The sequence below is a fragment of the Callospermophilus lateralis genome, chromosome 16 (genome assembly GCF_048772815.1).
Source record: "Callospermophilus lateralis isolate mCalLat2 chromosome 16, mCalLat2.hap1, whole genome shotgun sequence".
NCBI lineage: Eukaryota > Metazoa > Chordata > Mammalia > Rodentia > Sciuridae > Callospermophilus > Callospermophilus lateralis.
The window spans coordinates 83,121,138-83,139,790 of NC_135320.1; the positions used below are offsets into that span (position 1 = coordinate 83,121,138).

The 18,653-nt window shown below is 50.6% G+C and overlaps 1 protein-coding gene across 1 annotated transcript in view; it reads left to right on the plus strand.

Annotated features, from left to right (window-relative positions):
• Window positions 1-18,653, plus strand: part of Tg (thyroglobulin) — a 211,779-nt gene that overhangs the window by 47,066 nt on the left and 146,060 nt on the right. The window contains exons 21-25 of the mRNA XM_076835902.2: window positions 371-520; window positions 4,378-4,548; window positions 8,987-9,103; window positions 12,123-12,238; window positions 14,690-14,801. Of these exons, the coding sequence (XP_076692017.2) occupies window positions 371-520; window positions 4,378-4,548; window positions 8,987-9,103; window positions 12,123-12,238; window positions 14,690-14,801 (666 nt within the window). The remainder of the gene's footprint in view (window positions 1-370; window positions 521-4,377; window positions 4,549-8,986; window positions 9,104-12,122; window positions 12,239-14,689; window positions 14,802-18,653) is intronic.

Sequence of the window (18,653 nt, forward strand, 5' to 3'; positions counted from 1 at the left end):
GGATTTTGTACCTGCTGGTCCCTCCACCTGGAATTCTGGCCTCCTAGATCTTTTCCTGGGCTCCTCTTCATCACTGGGGTCTCCAGTGCCTCCTTGAGGGGCTGCCCTCACCAATACGTCTCTCCCTGCTCCATTCCTCCCATACCTGCTGTCCTTGTCTGCCTCCCCCACAGCCCACGATATCCAGCCCTGGAGAGCAGCACCTGACCACATGCTGCCCAGCTGTGCCCTGGACCTTGGAGCCCAGGCACAGAGGTTCTCAGAGGACGTTCACTGAGCAGAAGAGCTCGTGGGCTGGCGGCTGGGTTCTGGGTTCTGACTGTAAAGAAGTGCTTCGTTCTTGACTCACCGTTCTGTTTCTTGTTCCCAGTTAAGTGTCCTGAAGGAAGCTATTCTCGGGACGAGCAATGCGTTCCCTGTCCTGTTGGATTCTACCAAGAAAGGGCAGGCAGCTCAGCCTGTGTCCCATGTCCTGTGGGCAGAATGACCATTGCCCCTGGAGCCTTCAGCCAGATGCACTGTAAGTTCTGGGGCCTGCTCTGGGAAGAGGCCGTGCTGTGCAGCCGCGTGCAGCAGAGTGCTTAACCTGGGCCCGGTGGGCATTTGGGGAGGGCAGTTGTTTGCTATGGGGACTGTCCTGTGCATGGCAGGCCGTTCAGTAGCATTACTAGATGCTGGCAGCTCCCTTTTCCCAAGTTGTGACAACCCAACCTGACTCTGGCCATTGCCAAGTATCTCCTGAATAGGTCGGTGGGAGAATCACCTACCACTGAGAAGCACTGGGTACACAGCAGAGCAACAAGGGCCACCTTTGAATGCCTGTTCCCTGCCAGACTCCAGGCCCTGTGCTATCTCACTCAATCCTAGCCTCATCTCCTCCAGGGAAATAGGATTAGCTCAGCTTTGACAGATAAGAGGATTAAGGCTCAGAGAAGTGAAATCACTGAGCCAGATGTGCTCAGCTCCTGCAGCTAGCCTTTGTTCTGTCTGATTCTGAAACTTCTGGTGTTTGTCAGTCAGCCTTATCAGATCAAGAAGTAGAAGACTCTTCCCCCCATACCCTTCTCCCTGTATTTGCCAGGACCGAAAGTGCCTGTGGTCTCCCCACACCCCATGTGTTTCCACCTGACCTACCTCCCGGACTGTCGCCTGGGGTAGCTGTCTTCCTAGCAGGGACCCATAACTTGCTTCATTGCACATCTTTTCATGTTAGTCTGAAATTCCACCTTGAGCTTTTCTAAAATGACATTTGAACATGAGACAAACCAGTTTTGCTTACAATGAAAAATTTCTAGAACTTTAAAAATAAGTGATCCAGGAGATCAAGTCACTTTCTGAAACGGGAGCAGTGCTAATAAGACAATTCAGAGAAAATAAAAGTGGGAGTCTGCCACTCCTCCAGAGAAGAGTCCTGCCTGGTGACTGTCCCCGGCAGCCGGGTGGCACTCTGTGAACACCTGACCCCAGTACCTGAGGTCTGAGGCGACTTGGCGTGCTGTCAGCGTGCCAGCCACAGGGGCACTTTCTTAGGAGGGGATCATTGTCATGTGCTGATTCTTGCTGATGGAGAGAAATGGGAAGTGGAGGAGGAGACTGAGTCTTGCACCATCAGATCTGATTTAATCACGGCTCCTTCCTCCTACTGACCCTGTGACCAAGGTCAGCTCACCTTCCTTCTCTGAACGCCACTCCATCATCTATGACTCGGGGCCAGTGCCTTACTTCAGGCTGCTGTCATGATCCCCAGAGGTTGGGTGACTCCAACAGTGAGAATTTACTGCTGCAGTTCTAGAGTCTGGAGCCTGGGTCTGGGCCGGCTTGACAGGGGGCTTGGTAAGGGTTTCTGGCTGGTCCTGTCCTCCTGTGGCCCTTGCAGGGGGTGTGTGCACAGAGGGAAGGAGAGGTCTCCCATCTTCCCCTTTTTGTGAGGACATCAACTCCACCAGAGAGCTCATCCATACCTAGTTACATCCCAGAGGCCCCAGCTCCAAATACCATCGCAGAGAGGATGAGGACTCTTGAGGGGACATGATGTTTAATCTCTAGCAAAGCAGAATCCAAGTTTGATGAGGACAGTCCCTGTTCCACACTTGCTTTCTAGGGGGCTTCAATCACGCATCTGTGAGGGCTGTGTGGTCAGGACCACTCTCCACATCTTCCTTGAGTGCAGAGTGGACCGTAGTGGACTGTTGTCCAGGGTCAAGCTGGGAGTCTCTGTTCAGGTTCTGTGATACAATCCCTTCTCCTGGCTCTTCATCTCTATCCTTACCTGTCCTATTGAGCGACCTGCCCTCCATCAGAATCACACTGAAGAGAAGCACAGGACAGGGGGCTGCCGAGTCTCAGATGATGCTCAGCAGTTACACTACCGCCCGACTTCTTTTTGGTTAGGATAGTTTTTAGATTCCATTCCCTCTGGACTGCTGAGGTCTGTATTCAGATCCTCCCATGTCTCCTGCCTCAGTGGGCCCAGCGGTCCATGTTTGAGGTTCTATTGATAATCAAGAAACTCCTTATTTGTTTGTCTATTGATGTATTAACTCACAGCATGTATGATATGCAAAGTAATCTATTTAAAAAATCAACTTTGTAACCTCTCCTCCTCTGAAAAGACATTACCCATCAGTGTTTAATAATATAACTTGAAGCCTCAAGATATAAAAGCTCAGATATTATCCAGAATGCCATAGGAAGTGACTTTTCTCCTACTTCCCAACCATGGAGAAACACATCAAGGAGTTCTCTTTTTATATAATCCATCACCGATTTCCTGAGCACCTGCTGTTTGTCAGTCATATACTGGGTGAGCATAGCAGATGACATCCAGGTCCCAGGAGTGTAGATTCTGTGAGGGAAGGGCAGCCTGTGAATAGATGAGAGTCCTAGTGTGGTTTTTAGGTGAGGTAGGTATTCGGTAGATGCTGTTCCTGCAGCTTTGCTGGGTCTTAGACCGTTGAGGGGTGGGGATGAGCGAGGTGGACAGCTGGAGGAAAGACTTCTGGGAAGAGCGACAGTTTGAGCCCAGAGATTGAAGCATTCATCCGTGGATTTGATCAGATGCCTTCATCTGGGGGGAGCTTGTATCACATGTTGGACGTTGATCAAAGCACCGGGGCACGTGTTGAGCAAAAGCAGATCCAGCCCCGGCTCATGGCCTCTATCAAATGGGAGGCCAGAAGTCACCAGCCATTCCTATCAAGAGGAATTCAGTGATAAGCAGAGGAGCAGGTACCCAGGAAAGCGGTTGGACCAGACTTAGCTGGCTTCTGGAGGTGCCTTGGTCTATTTGGGCTGCTGTAACGAGACATCATAGACTGGAGTTTATAGACAATGATACAGTTCCTCGTGGTCCTGGAGACTGTGAGTCCAAGATGAAGGCAGATTCAGTGTCAGATGAAGTCTTCATAGACAGTGTCTTCTCTTAGTGCTGTCACAGGCAGAGGGGGCAAACAAGCTCCCTTGGGCCTCTTATATAAGGTCACTAATCCCATTCACCAGGAGTCCACCCTCATGACCTAGTTACCTCTCCAAGCCCCACTTGCTAATACCATCACACTGGAATTAGATTTCAATGTTCATAAACATTTAGATCCTAGTAAGAGGGCTTTTTTAAGAAAATAAGGATTGAGGTGTATCAGTCTGATTTTTTTTTTTACTATAATGAAATACCTGAGATAGGCTAATGTTATAAAGAAAAGAGGTTTATTTTGGTTCATAGTTGTGGAGGTGCAAAGAATTGAGGCTGCCTCTGATGGTGGCCGTGCTTGCTAAGTCCCAGGGTGATGCATTGCCTCACATGACAAGAGACAGGTTGCTTGTGAGACTATGTCTCTTCTGGTTTCTCTCCCTCTCCTTGCAAAGCCACCAGGATTTCAGCAGTGGCCTAACTATAATGACCTTATTCAATCCTATTCACTCCCAAGGTCCTACCTCTAAACACCACAGTCAGATTAAGATCCCCTCTCGATTCCTCACCCTGGGGTTCAACTTCAGTCTGTGTTTGGGGAGACCAACCGTATTGAAGCCACAGCCTGAAGTGGGAGCTGTGAGTGCGAGGGGCTGCACAGGGAAGAGACAGCGGGGCCCGTGCTCAAAGCTGTGCCTGAGCCAAGGGGAGCAGGGGTGGGTGCGGTCAGGACACGGAGGGAGCAGACGGAGCGCGGGTGTCTGCAGGGCTCGGGACGGGAGGACCTTGGGGATCTGAAGAGGGGACCTGGGGTCATCCTTGGGTGGGGGTGGGGACACTGGAGAGCCTGCAACCTGAACGTCTGAGTCACACACATGCCTTGGTCATCTGGTCCATGGCCTGGGGCCTGGGAACGGGAGGAGAGGGCCCAGACACCCACCATTGACTGCTGTGCCCACTGCTCCTTCCAGGTGTCACTGACTGTCAGAGGAATGAGGCGGCCCTGCAGTGTGACCAGGACGGCCAGTACCGAGCCAGCCAGCAGGACAAGGGCAGTGGGAAGGCCTTCTGTGTGGACAGTGAGGGGCAGCGGCTGCCGTGGTCGGAGACGGAGGCCCCACTGTCGGACTCTCAGTGTCTGGGTAGGTGCTGCCGCTCAGTATGCCCGGTGGCTGGAGAGGGGCCTCCGGACACTGAAGAAGGGAGAGACGCAGGACATGCATTCGTCTCCGACTTTCTATTGAAAAATTTGAACCTGCACAGTAGTTGGAAGAACAGGAGGGTGAACAAATGCCCCACACCCAGATCCCAAAGCCGTTGATGTTCTGGTCTTCTCTCTCTTTGTGAATCCCCTGAAATGTAACTTTCTGCATCCGGGGACCTCACCCCAGACTCGTCAGCACCTTCAGAGCTGGGTTTTGATACATGCTGCTTGCCGAGGCGCTGTGTCTTGTAGGCAGCCGTCTCCCTGCATCTGGTAGCGCTTCTCCCTCAGTCAGATTTTGTGGAAAAAGTGGGTCAATTCTTGTGAGTAACTTTCTTGCTGGTTGACCCAGAGCAATTTGTTCAACCTCTCTGATCCTCAGTGTCCCATTGGCCCCGTATCTGTTTCCTGAGGCATTGTGAGGGTCAGTATCATCCTGTACTGTCAACAGATACTCCTTGAGCACTTCCAAGAGTCAGGTAGGGTTCCTCAATGAGATAATAGCGGGAAGGCCTGAGTGGACCATGCAGAACACCCCACAGTACAAGGTGAGACGGGAGTCTGCAGCAGGAGGGAGGAGTGTGGCCGCTGGGCCAGGTTTCACCCCAGTGGTGCCCTCTGCAGGCTCTGTGGTCTCTGGCACCCTCCTACCCTGGATGGTGTCCTGGTGTGTGCTGCGGGGACATGCAGGCCCACTTGGTAGGAGTGCTCAGTGCATTGGCACCAACAGGCCCGTCGGAGGTGCTGGCCAGGGGGCTCAGGGCAGGGATGCCTGTTTCTCTCGCTTGACAAGGAGGTGCCTTTCCTATCCTTAGGACTCAGACCCCCTCCCAAAGCCACCTCCCTCCACCTAACCCTGCGGCTTAGCTTCCCTTGCTGCAGGCCTGCCCCTCCACGTCCCCGAGGGAGGGGATCCTGGCAGTGGGCCTCCTGGGCACCAGGGATCTGTGCTCATCACATTTACCCTCTTGGTAACTCTGAGGGGCAGGTGGTGTTGTCACCAATATTTTAGCCAAGGAAACTGAGGCGAGGAGTGTTGAAGTGCCTGTCCCCAGGCCCTAGTTAGGCTGCGACTGGTCCTGAGACGCACTGGTGTGTCTGACGCCCGGACCCTTCTTCCACTGTACCAGCCTGGCCTTCTCCTAGGTGGATCTGGTTCCTCCTCCAACACCCACACGCACCCTCACGTTCACACGCATGTTCACACCCGTGCACGCACACACAGTGTGTGCAGAGCCTCCTGTCCTCTAGGGAGGCATAGGGCTAGTGATGAAGCATCAGAGAAAATCCAAGGGACAAATGATTACTTTCCAAGGTCAGATCATTCCCCTTTTTAACCAAAGAGCTGACAAATCACATGTCGCTATGGAGGAATTACAAAGCCAACGGAAGTCTTATTGAGGTTTGCTCACGTCTGTCCTCCGGCGCAGGGTGGCCCCCTGTGCAGTCGGGCTGAGGATGCTCGAAGAGCATTTAGGCAGCTGCACAGATGGAGCAGGTGTCCCCTCCTGCCTGGCCTGATGCTTGCTGGCCACTCTGGGACTGTGGTCCCACGCTCCCATCTCCTTGCCGTGACAACCCTCAGAGCTGAGCCAGTGTGTAGGCTGTCCAGGGCTTGCTCTGCCAGTGTTCAGGTCAGCAAGGGTACTCTCCTCAGCAGCACTGGAGTGTCCCCGAGCCACAGCTGTGCTGCCGCAGCTGAGAGGATGTCTCCTGGGGCACTGGCTCCCAGCAGCCTCTGCTCCTCATCGGCTTCTTATGCAAAGCTCTGAGTTAAGTTTCCCTTCCGGGGACTTCACTTTAATAAGCTGGCCCATGCCACTGCCATCCTGTGTCTTCTCAGAGTCCTAACTTGCCTGAGAGGAACACTTTTTTGTGTGTGGGGGGAAACTGCACGGTCACACTTGAGGTTTGAAGTCTTCAGGAAATTCAGAGGACTTGATGGTCAGCTACCGACCTCTGTCCCTGCTGCCAGTTCAACCATTTTGCTATGGTGGTTCCAGCATGGTCATTTTAACAGGCAGTTCACTTATGCCGTGTCCCTTAAGGTCCTTCTGTGTGGCTCTCGGGGTGAGGGAAACATGCAGTATCGCAGCCTCTTCTCTGGACTCCAGTCTTGCGGGCAGTAGGTGTGCTCCTTTGGAGCTGGAACAAATCTCACCTTGTTCCATTCCCAAGCAGTGGGCACTGGGTGACAGAATGAACGGATTGTCCAGTTATCTGGGCTGCTTCTGACTATGTCTAAAGGCCTCCAGGGAAGGAGAACGTCCCATCCCTTGTCTTCCTGTGGCCAGTTTCACAAGCCCTGACACTTGGGCAGGGTGTCCTTGCAGGGACCAGAGGGACCTGGCATTGACCGAGTTGTGACTATTGACCAGTCCTTCTGTGCTGTTTTACTTGATTCTCACCAGCAGGAAGCTGGGTCTGTCAGAGGTCGGGATAGGATCTGGACACAGCTGGTGAGGAGCAGGTCCCAGGACCCATGGGAGGGAAATATTTGAGGTTTATCTTCACAGTTTAACTTTGGGTCCAGTTTCCTAATCAGTTCGTTGTTGACTCATGCTAAAGATTTTCTGTTCCACTTCTGAAGCCCAAATGGAGGGACTGTACCACTGAGTTTCTCCTCTGCTTCCTGGTGTTGTGGTCATGCCCTCAGCCTTTCATCTCTTCATAAAGCCATCCATGCGTGCATCCACCCATTCCATAAACATGAAACTAGTGACTCTGTCACCGTGCTAACTACTAAGATATGACCAGAACATTCTCCATGTCCTGAAGAAGACAGGCACATTAGTTGACCTGCTTTGCTATGTGAGAATCACATGAACTGTGCTTCAGAGCTGACCCAATGCTGTCTCCAAGACATTTGTAACTATCTGCTAAGTTGAACTCTGACACCTGGGAAAGCCCGGCAGCAGAACGTGTGACCCTGCAGCTCACTCAGGATCCCGCTGGCCCCTTGGTCATGGCTTGCTTCTGCAGTTTGGCCATGAGCTTCCTCACTGAGCACTGAGTAAATGTGTCCTGTGAAGCTCTCCATTCTCGTGTCCCTTTCTGAGTACCAGCAGCCTCTAGGTGCAGGCCTAAATTGGTTGCATCTTAGCAGAATGGAAATGTAAGGAGCTGTCAAACTTTGTTTCATTTCCTGGACTGTCTGAGCACCAGGTCTATGCCAACCTAGACTTAGGGACACTGTGCTGAGTCTAGCATGGCATTTTCTCCATTAGTGAAAAAGAGGAGGAGCTGAGAAGGGCAGTGGAGAGGCGGAGCAGCACCTGGGTGATGGTGTGGGAGGCCCTCTTTGTAAACTGTGAACACGCTCCTAGATCAGAATTTTTGAAAGCTTAAGCATGTCACTTCTATATTAATGCTCTCTTCTCCTAACCCATCCAAGCTGAAGGAAGATTTCTTTGGATGGGCTAGAGGTATCTCCTAACTGAATTTTCTACTTCTTCATCAAACACTCTTGCATGCATTGACTTGGTACAGACCCATCGAGATATCAGTCTCATTTATATGGCAATGGTGTGTATGATAACAAGTGCTTACATACATGTTTATAATTATGTCTGCAAAGAACTGAGATGCATGTGCTTTGGGACTTACAAGTAAGTCTTGCTTTTTGATAGGTGCTTGCAAAATATTGACACATTTGGGCATTTGTGGCTCAAGATGAATCTTATTCCTTGAGAGTTATCCTGCTTGCTTTTTTGTTTCATGAGGAATGTGTTCCAAGACATATAGCCTTAAAAAATTATATTTCTTCTTCCTTGCTTGACTCATTCCACAAGCATGTGGCTGTGTCATTCCTGCCAAATGGACGTCAAGTATGCTGATGGTCACTAGACAAACAGATGCGAATATACCAGTTAAACAAGTACTGCCTTAAACATGACTAAGTCACATGGCATCTCCAAATTTACATTAACCCATATGCACATATCTGGTTTGTCTTTTCAAAAATAACTTACCTCATTTCAAAAAGAATTGAAGTTGTTTAGTAAAAAGAAAGTTTTCAATAAAATAATGATATAATTAATCCTCAAAGACAGGGCAGGGAAATATAAGTTTAGATAGAAAAAAATCACAGCAAAAAAGTGAGTTGAAAGGTCTAACATGATATGAAATTTCTCCTTAATTCCTGAAAATGAGATAGATAAAGAGAGACATAAGCTACAACTCTCAGAATTAGGTAGAAGGCAGCATGCTGGAGCTACCTAATAACAAAATCGCTCTGCTTGGGACATTGTGTGACAAGGGGTGTAGATGGGCAGTGACTTCTTCAATGCCCTCGTTGGCTAGTGTGACTTGACTTGCTGGCCTAAACACTCGTGTGCAGATCCCCCACAGAGTTCATAAGTCTACTTTATTTTCAGTGATTCGGAAATTTGAGAAGGCTCCAGATTCGAAGGTGATCTTTAATACCAATGCTCCTGTGATGGTCAAGTCCAAAGTTCCTGGTTCTGAACCCTCACTGATGCAGTGCTTGGCAGGTAAGGAGAGACGGGGAGAGAGGCACGGGGTGAATGGTGTAGCAATATGCTCTGCTGATGTTGGCAAGACAAACCAGAGCAAAGCAGTACTAGAATGAGAACATACAACTGACCAAAAACATTAAGAACCAACTGGCTTCTACTAACTAGAATTATCTACTGACTGCCAAGAGTTAATCTTAACTTAGGGAACAGAAATAAGTAAACTTTGTTAATTGTAAAGCTATTGACTCACTTTTTTGCTGTTAGTGATTTTTTCTATCTAAATGTATCTGTCTCTGGAGAGTTAGAGAGTTACTAACACCAGTTACAGTTTATTAGCTTGCATGTTTCCAAGGATGACCTCCTAATCCTGTTCTCACCCATAAAGGAACCATTACATCCCTAGAAAGAGAGGAGAAAAACAAGACACTGGGAGCATAAGATTTGCTTATCATACAGAGTTAGCAAGTGACAGAACCTGCATCCCAGCCCGGGCTGATGGAGCTGAAAGCCTGCCGTCAGCCATGGCCTTTCCCCCTTGAGGGATCGCACCTCGTTTAGTTGTTGAATACTTAACTCCCTGATAGGACTCTGTTTAGGATATTTGCTCTGCTATGATAAGAACAATCTACTGTTGGCATCACAGACACAGCACAAAACATGAAATAGAAGCTGAAAAAAAAAATGTTTGTGGAATGAGTGGTGTTTATAGGGCCTGGAGGGACACCACATGCTGGTTGTGGTGCTTGTAGGGACGGGAGGGCAGAGCCAAGAGGAAAGCAGGAGAGGGCAGGTGCCGGCACTGACTGCGTGAGCTGGCTGGCCAAGCAGTCTTGTCCTGAGCAGGGGCATCGTGCACATGGCAGTGCTCACACGCTGTGACTCGGCTAGAATGAGCAGCAAAGCAGTGGCTGGGAGGAGAGAGGCTGCAGAATCCTGTGCATCAAGGCAGGCGGAGGGGAAGGGTCCGCCTGTCAGTGCAGGAGATGGTCTATCCCGCCAGCCAGGCTCAGGTGCTGGAACGTGCTGACACAAGCAGGCCCCAATCTGAGCAGGACGACTGTTGTCAGGAAGGTCTAGAAGACAGTGTTCCACCAGACTCAAGAGAGCAGGCAGCCCAGGACGGCTGGGGGTCCAGGTGCCCAGCCTGGTGTAGTCTTCCTGGCTGCCATAGTGAGGCACCACAGACTGGAGCCTCTGATTTTCTCACAGTCGTGGAGACTAGAACTGAGAGCAAGGATATGTCTTGCTCTCGGTTTCTCCTTGGCCCTTCTCCTCTGGTGTCTTTACATGGCTTTCCCTCTGCCTGTGTCTGTGTCCCAGTGTCCTTTCCTTGTAAGGACACTGGTCATATTGAATTAGGCCACCCTAATGATCTCATTTTGCACTTAATTACCTCTTGAGGAACTTATCCCTAAATATAGTCACATTCTAGGGTCGGAAGGTCAACATATGAATGTGGGAGGGGGATGGGTGGATCCCATACCAAGCATCAAGAAGATTCTATGGAAGGTCAAAGGGCCATCCAAGAGGAAGGAAGCAGGTATGGTGACAGTGCTGTGCTGGGTGGATGCTAGGTTGGTGCGAGAACCGGAGCTGGGAAGAAGGCCAAGGACCCTGGAGAGCTGTAGCCTGATAGGGAGTAGGAGGGGTGGCCTGGCAAGACACCAGGTGACATCGTGCTCAACTGCCACAGCAGAGTGCTGATGGTTCTAGTACCGACTAGACTCTTCCTGCTGTCTCTAGCCACCTTGTCCTGGGCCTGAGGCCAGAAACTGCGTGCAGTGAGGATCAAGGTCATGCAGTTGAAAGAAGAGCTAGGCTAGGGGCAGGTGGGCCAGGGTGAGGTGCTGTCTTTGGGTTCTGAGTGGGCCAGGCGGCCTGTGGGTATAAAGACACCTTGTGCTTCTTAGAGCCTGGTTCATGAGGATGAGGGCGGGACAGAAAGTCCAGGAAATCCACCTTCACACCCGAGGCTTGGCAGTGGGGCCAGAGCTTGTGAGCTGTCCTACTGGTGAGTAGAATAGCACCCCAGCCTCCAGATAGTGCTGTGCTTGCCTCGAGACAGCAGGAGGACAGCATGGTGGGGAGGAGCAGGGCATGGATGCAGGGTCCCTGGAATGCCGCCCATCACCGCCAGCCATGTGCCCTGCCGAGCATTGGCCGCATCTCCACAATTAGCTCTTACCAATGCTGGCACCCGTGTGAACAATATGCAGAAAGTGCCTGGTGATGACACACTCATTTGTAAGTTGCTTTTTTGACAGTTAACTAATTTTTTTCCCTAAAGCCTCTTATCCCTGATAAGATAGTTAATTAGTTGCTATCATTATTCATGCATTTTACACAGTTGAATATGGCTCAAGTTTAAAGAACAATTTTAACTCCATTTATCCACTTACTTAACAAACTTCAGAGCCTTCTGTGTGCTGGGCAGCATGCTTCATACTTGTGACACAAGGTGAACAAAAGCAGCCAGTTGTCCCTGTCCTCATTAGTCACAGGGCCTCCTGTGACAGGAAGGGCACTTGTTGACAGCAGGTGGCCACACTGCACCATCAAATCCCCCGAGAACCACCAGCCCTCAGAGCATAGCCCTGGACTTGGCTGTGACCTCAGTGGACACCTGGGCACAGGTCCTCAAGGGGGAATGGCAAATGGAGTGTCAGGAGCTTCCTGTAGGCATGTGCAGTCGAGTAACTGGGATATGAAGGCTGACTCTACGCCTGGCAGCTTTGTGACCTGGGTTGAGGACGTGATCTTAACTGGTTATGGGCAGGGTTGGTGACTTGGTCTCCCAGGGAACACCAGCAGGCACGTGATGCTGCGTCTGCAGCAAATGCCTCTTGCGATGTGCATTTGGGCGTGAGAGTACGTGTATTTGGGTGCGCACTGTGGTATGGTGTGCTGTCTGTGTATTTGGGAAGTGCGCTGGGGTGTGCTGTGTGTCTTTGGGCACATGTGGCAGGGGGAGGGGACGTGTCTACCCGGCTCGACATCTCCTGAGAGCAGGCGGTGACTGGCTGTGTACTTGCAGATTGTGCGGAGGACCTGGCCTGCAGCTTCCTCTCAGTGCTTACAGTGGGGTCAGAGGTCTCCTGTGATTTCTATGGTTGGACAAGTGACAACTTTGCCTGCACAACTTCTGGTCAGGTGAGGAATGACAGCTGCAGGGTGGTGACGCTCCTTGTCTGTCCTGGGTCACAAGTGCTCTGATGTCAGCCTGAGGGCCCTCAGGTGATGGGAAGGGAGTGTTGGCAGCTGCTCCCATGTTGCTTCTGTTCCTACAGCCCTGATTGTGGGAAACTGAAGCGTAGGCCCAAGGCTGACTTAGGGTGAAGAGGTGTAAGGAGCAATGTCATTTCCCGAAGGGTCAGAAGATGCCCCCACTGGGGCCATATACTCCCTGCTGCCCACCAGGTGGATGCCCTGGGTCATCGTGGAAAGCCCCGAGTCCCTGGATGCCAGCCTGGAGGCCCCTCCTGTCCGCCCTGGCTATTATCCCCTAGGTGACATGAGGCTTACTGAAGAGCAAGGAGAGCTGTTCCCATTGCAGAAGTAAACATGATTACGGTTTGAAAGTTTAAGAAGCTAAATATACCACATGAAATTGCTATTTCTTTAAATCAAAGCTGGGAGAAAACTAGAAATGTTACGTGGTACCCTCAAATTAGGATAGAAAAGTATCCAGTAAAAAGCAATAGACCCTGCCCTAATTTCCTCTCTTGTAAGCCCATGTGAATCTATTTTGCTTTTCAGTTTCTTACAAATTCTTTCAGAAAATGTCTACATATTTAAAAGAATGTTTTTATTCATTTATATGCTCATATTTTGTAATTTTTTTACTTTGATTTTCTCTCTAGATTTATCTTTCTGCATTTAAAAAAATTAATCTTCCTCTTTTGAGGGGCAGCATACCAACCCACCTTGGATGTACAGTCTCTATTTCACATGCCCCTAGTTCAGGACATGTAGATTAGGGGCAGTTTTGCAACATCACCAACACTGGTGCATTGCCTGCCCTGTGCCCCTGTGTTAGAATGTGAGAATATATGTATAGGTTTCATCCTGGAAGGAGCATGGAGCTGGTTCCTGGGTTTTAGGGCCTTGAGCAGGGGTCTTCAGGTATGAGACAAAGAGAGGAGACAGGGAGAGACTTAGGTTTAAATCCCAGCTCCATTTATTGCTTGCTGCTACTTAGTCCCTTGGTACCTCAGGTTCCTCATAGAATCTTGGATGGTAGTGTCCCGGTCACACACAGAACCATTGTGAAGACTGAACTAGGTCTCACGTGGAAGGTTTCTGCTGCAGAGGAAGCACTTGGGGACCACTATTGTGATTGTCACCATTGCCGTTAATGTTATTGCCCGTATCAGGTCAGGAGGAAGTTCATGCTGACTTTAATTAGGTTCATCTGCAGGGCCCTGTGCTCCTAGTGTGCTCCTAAGGCATGTGGGGGCTTGGATATTGGCCATGGCTGATTGGTCCACCCTGAATGTGGAAGCCCATTAAATCTGGGAGCTGCCTTAAATCTCAGACTCTGCCACTTCTGGTTCAGGCTTGGTGTGTGGAGGGGCCTCTGCCAAGGCAGGAGGCCCCGTATATGAGGTTTGTTCTCCCTGGAGCATCTTGCTGTCCCCTGCCCCACTAAGGCATGGCCTCTGCTACTACCAGGGAAGGACTCCTACTCCTCTGGGTTCCTCCACTTAAGTGCCTCTCAGGCCTGTGGCAATCCTTCCCTCTGTGTTCCCCAAGGCCCCTCCTGTCCGCCCTGGCTATTATCCCCTAGGTGACATGAGGCTTACTGAAGAGCAAGGAGAGCTGTTGCCCTGTACCAATGGTTCCCAGTGGGTCCTGCACCTTAGCCCAGGACCAACAGTTCCCACAGGGAACTCAGAGCCTGGCATCAGGGAGGGGGAGAGGAACATTGATAATAAAACACAAATGGATGTAGTCAAATTTATCCCACTGCACCCACACCCCCACACCCCCCACATGGCAGAACTGCTCAAAACAGGCCAGGAGAGAGATCAGAGACAACCAAGAACGGCCAGACCTCTGAAACCCGACCTTAGCATTAACAAGCTTTCAAAACTTTCCCAAGATACTGCCACACCTTTTCCTCCCTGGATAGAAGCTGTGTGCCTGAAGGCCTCCCCTGAACTGGCTCCTGCCTCTGTAACCCTCTCATCACTACCCTTCACTGGGCTAGTTCTCAAAACACCCGTGGAATTCCAGGTCTCCATGTCTGCCATTTATTCTGCTTCAAATTCTCCTCGTTTACCTTGGCCAGCTCCTACTCAGGCACCAGAACCTCACCCAGATTCACTTCTGGGAAACTTTCGTTGTCCTGCTTCTAATACAATGTATCATTCTCTCCTTTCTTATTATGTCTTCTCTAGTTACCTGTCTCTTTGTGGCTACATTCTGAGCTGGAATTTCCTGATTACCTGTCTGTCTGCTCTAATAGACCAAGAAAACTAAGGGCCAGGTGTATTTATCTCTGAGGCCCTGGTGCTTGGCCACGGTTAGGGTGTGATAAATGAGTTTTGAATTGGATGAGTAAGTACCATGGGATGACACTCAGCCTCTCTCCATCTCTAGGAGCAGGATGCTTTGGGGAACTCAAAGGAAGCCAGCATTGGAAGCCTCAGGTGCCAGGTGAAAGTAAGGAGCAGCGGCAATCAAGATTCTCTGGCTGTGTATTTGAAAAAAGGTAGGTTGATGAAGCCGATGGCCAGGGCCCTCAGTCTCATTGGTCAGGTTTGGAGCTCAGGGCAAGTGTCCCAGGGCTCCCAGCAGCTGCAGGCTTGTTCAGGCTTGCCAGCTTGGGTACAGCTGGCTGCAGGTGAAGACCACGTTGGGTCAGGCCCTAAGCCTCCACTGACCCACAGAGCAGCCTTCAGCTATGGCAGAGACCACCATTGCCATTCCCCACTCTGGCCAGAGTCCCAGCAAGGTGCATTTAGCAGGGAGCAGATGATCTCCTCCCTGACTCCAGGCACTGAGCCCCGCTTCTCTCCCTTCTCTCCTGCGGCACACTTGTCCCAGCTGCCCGCTGTGAACAGGCAGCTCTCCCTCCAGTGGCCACCAGGGTTGTGCACTTCATGTTAATTTGTGCCATTAGATTCAATCAATCTTTGTCCCAGTCCGCAGGAGTTGCGAGTCTGATTCTCTAGGTAGGAACTAAACTGCAGCACAGACATGGGGGGTCCTGGCTGAACCCAGCGATTCCAGCCTGTGTGCCTTGGTGCCAGCCCTGGAGGCTGCCCGTGCTGTGAGCAGCCCTGGCAGGGTGGGCTCAGTTCCCTGAGCGGCTGCTCCTGGGCCTTCTGACCCCCACGGCTGCTCCTCTCCACCCTCCCTGGACACTGCCGCACCTCTTCCTCCCAGCCAGGCCAGACCTGGATGGCCTTCCTCTCTGTGCCCTGGATCAGGGACCATCTGCATTTGCAGAATGCATGAGTATTGCCTGGGGTACAGGCTCTGAGGCAGTAAAGGAAGCACACTCCCATCATGTGGGCTTTTCCAGCAGGCCAGCCTGGGCACCTAGGGAGGCCCTGTCTCAAAATAAAAAGGGCTGGGGTATAGCTCAATTCTTGCTTGGTATGTGGGAGGCCCACTACCAGAAATAAATTAATTAATTACATTAAGTAAAAAGAGCAGTGCTGGGCACATGGCAAATATTTTAAAAGCGTGACCCATTTTTGTTCTTGCTGAGAAGTTTCCTGATGTCCCAAGGCTGGCTGTGGACCAGAAGGCAGCCAACACAGGCTGGTACCGGGACTTGGGCTGGAAATGAACGGCTGTCCTTCTCTGGGGTCTGCAGCTCAGGGCAAGCGTCCCAGGGCTCCCAGCAGCTGCAGGCTTGTTCAGGATTGCCAGCTTGGGTACAGCTGGCAGCAGGGGAAGACCATGTGGGGTCAGGCCCTGAGCCTCCACTGACCCACAGAGCAGCCTTCAGCCATGGCAGAGACCTCCATTGCCATTCCCCACTCTGGCCTTCCTTTCTCTCAGTGCCTCTGTTCTGACTTAGCAGACGGTTTCCCTGGGGACCAGAATCTAACAGAGTCTGGTTTTTCTGATCCATGGCCAGAGTCACTAGGTTTCTGCCTCAGTGTTGATTCTAATTATTCTTACCATCCATTTTTTTCTTTTAAAATAACAAAGCATAGAATTATTTTCTAAAAATAAATACCAAAGTAAACAGGTAACCACTACTAAAAATGTTCTTTAAAACCATAATTAACCTTTTATCTCATTTTTTTAAAATGCAGTTGTATTTCTCAAGTGTTTGTTATTTTGTTCTTTCTGCCCTCATCTCCTGAAAGTCTACACTTTGGGAGGCAGATTACAAGGGGACACTGGGAGGCCCTCCTTGTTGCCAAACTAAATCAAGGGCAGAATTTAGTTGGATTTTTTTGTTTTGCTTTGCTTTTTTGTTTAAAGCAGCAGTTGTGCAGAAGGAGAAGGGCGTCTGCACCTAGTCCGTCTGGCTATGGCTCCCTCCACCTTCCATCTCTGCCTCTCATTGGGAGAAACTCCTTAATATCACTTGAAGCTCAATCTGTTTTCTGTAGAATGGGAACAATAAGTCACCACTGAGCAGGAAAAAGGGCAATTTCTGAACAGTCCTTGGTACCTGGCAGGCAGTTAATCATGTCCAGTCACATCTTCACCCTATGTGACCTGGAAGATGGGACCAAAGAAAGGGACACAAACCCATAGCCTGACCTGCCCTCCAGTGCCCTCCGCTGTGTACACCTCCGTGATGTCTGTGGGCCTGGAGGCTGGAGGAGGAGCCATGTGACCTTTCAGAACCATAGGAGTGTCCTCAGAGGTTGTCTAGACCTGCCTGGTCTCAGAGGGAAGGTCCAGGAGGAGGAAGTACCTTGATGCCCACTGCACCAGGCGGAACCTCTGTGGAATCTGCAAGACCTCCGTCTCTGGTGCTGTGGTCACACCTGTAATCCAGCGACTCAGGAGGTGGGAGCAGGACAATTCCAAGTTCAAAACCAGCCTCAGCAACATAGCAAGGCCCTAAGCAATTTAGAGAGGCCCCATCTCTAAATAAAAAATTAAAAGGGCTAGAAATTCGGCTCAGTGTTTAAGCATCCCTGGGTTCAATCCTCAAAACCAAAAAACAAAACAAACTGTTAAACAAAAGATCTCCCTGACATGCTCCATCATCTAGGACTTGACATGGTGTGGGGCATCTCAGCACTGACCCGTCCTTACCTCACTACTGGGTGTCTACTGTATACTAAGTTCCATGGAGGCACCATGGACAAAACAGAATCACTGATTGATCAAGGAGTGAATTCAGCAACAAGACCATTTCAAAGGACACTGCTTAGAGAAAAATGGGATGGTGGGGTAAAGGTGGGCATGAGCTGCTCTAGGGTGGTCATGGAAGGGACCTCAGAAGAGGAGGTGTTGGAACGGAGACCTGCAGCCTGGGAAGGAGCTCACCACACAAGGATCTTAGGGTAGAAGGTCCTCCGTGCCACCTGCCCTGCGTGGAGGATGCCAAAGTCAGCTGAGACATGGACTTCGACTCCAGGCCAACCGCACTCTCTGAATGGTAGTCAGTGGTTACACGTGACCACTGAGCACTTGGAATGTGGCTATGACAATAACTTTGATTAGGTGAAATAGACATTTGAGTTGTCACTTCGGACTGGTGACTCAGGATTTCTCTGGGACCTGCAGGCTGGCAGACACTACCCCATGTAGCTTAAATGATGGAGCCTTTCACAGAGCAGCCAATGGAATGTGAGGAAGGTGGAGGGAGGGTGAATTCTAGCAGTGACAGCCCAGTGTAGACCCTAAGCCGGGCCTCAGGGAGTGGCTTTGCCTGGCACGGTTGAAAGGCCTCCGACGGAGGGGTTGAGCACGCCTGCACTTGGAAGGAGGCAACTCTGGAGTGGGCAGCTCAGAAAGACCGGCCGGGCGGGAGCCAGGTGCGGCTCATTGCTCAGGGATTTTCTCTGGGCTTTATCTTTGTATCCGCTCAACATCCACAAGGGTTAACATGATCATTCCCCTTGCTCAGGCAGGGAAGCTGAGACTCCAAGGAATTAGCAGCTTGCTTGGCTGGGTGCTGCTGGCGTCCCCTCAGGGCCGTGGGATTACACAGTGAACTCCCAGCCGCCTCCAGGCACCAGCAGCATGAGCCTATGCCCCTGGGCTGACTGATGGGAGGTCAGGGAGGGGAGGAACCTTCGTTCTGGTGTCCCTTTTGCCACACACCAGCGGAAGGCCCTGGCAAAACAGCTCACATGTAAAGGCTGTCTTACATGTAAATGTAAAATGGGATAAGAACAGGACAGGCATTTTGACTGCACTGCTATATGTAGAAGCCCCTGAAAAACTTCACATTGGCAAAATGGTGCTCTAAACCCTAAAATTGACAGGGCTCATGGGAGAGCTGGTTAGCAGCAGGCAAAACCCAAACCATGCCACTCTTTACCAGAGGACCGGTTTAAAAAAATAATTGACATTTTACTTTAAATGCCAGCATAGTTTTAACAAAGATATGTTGAATTCCTAAGATGCTGCAGACAAT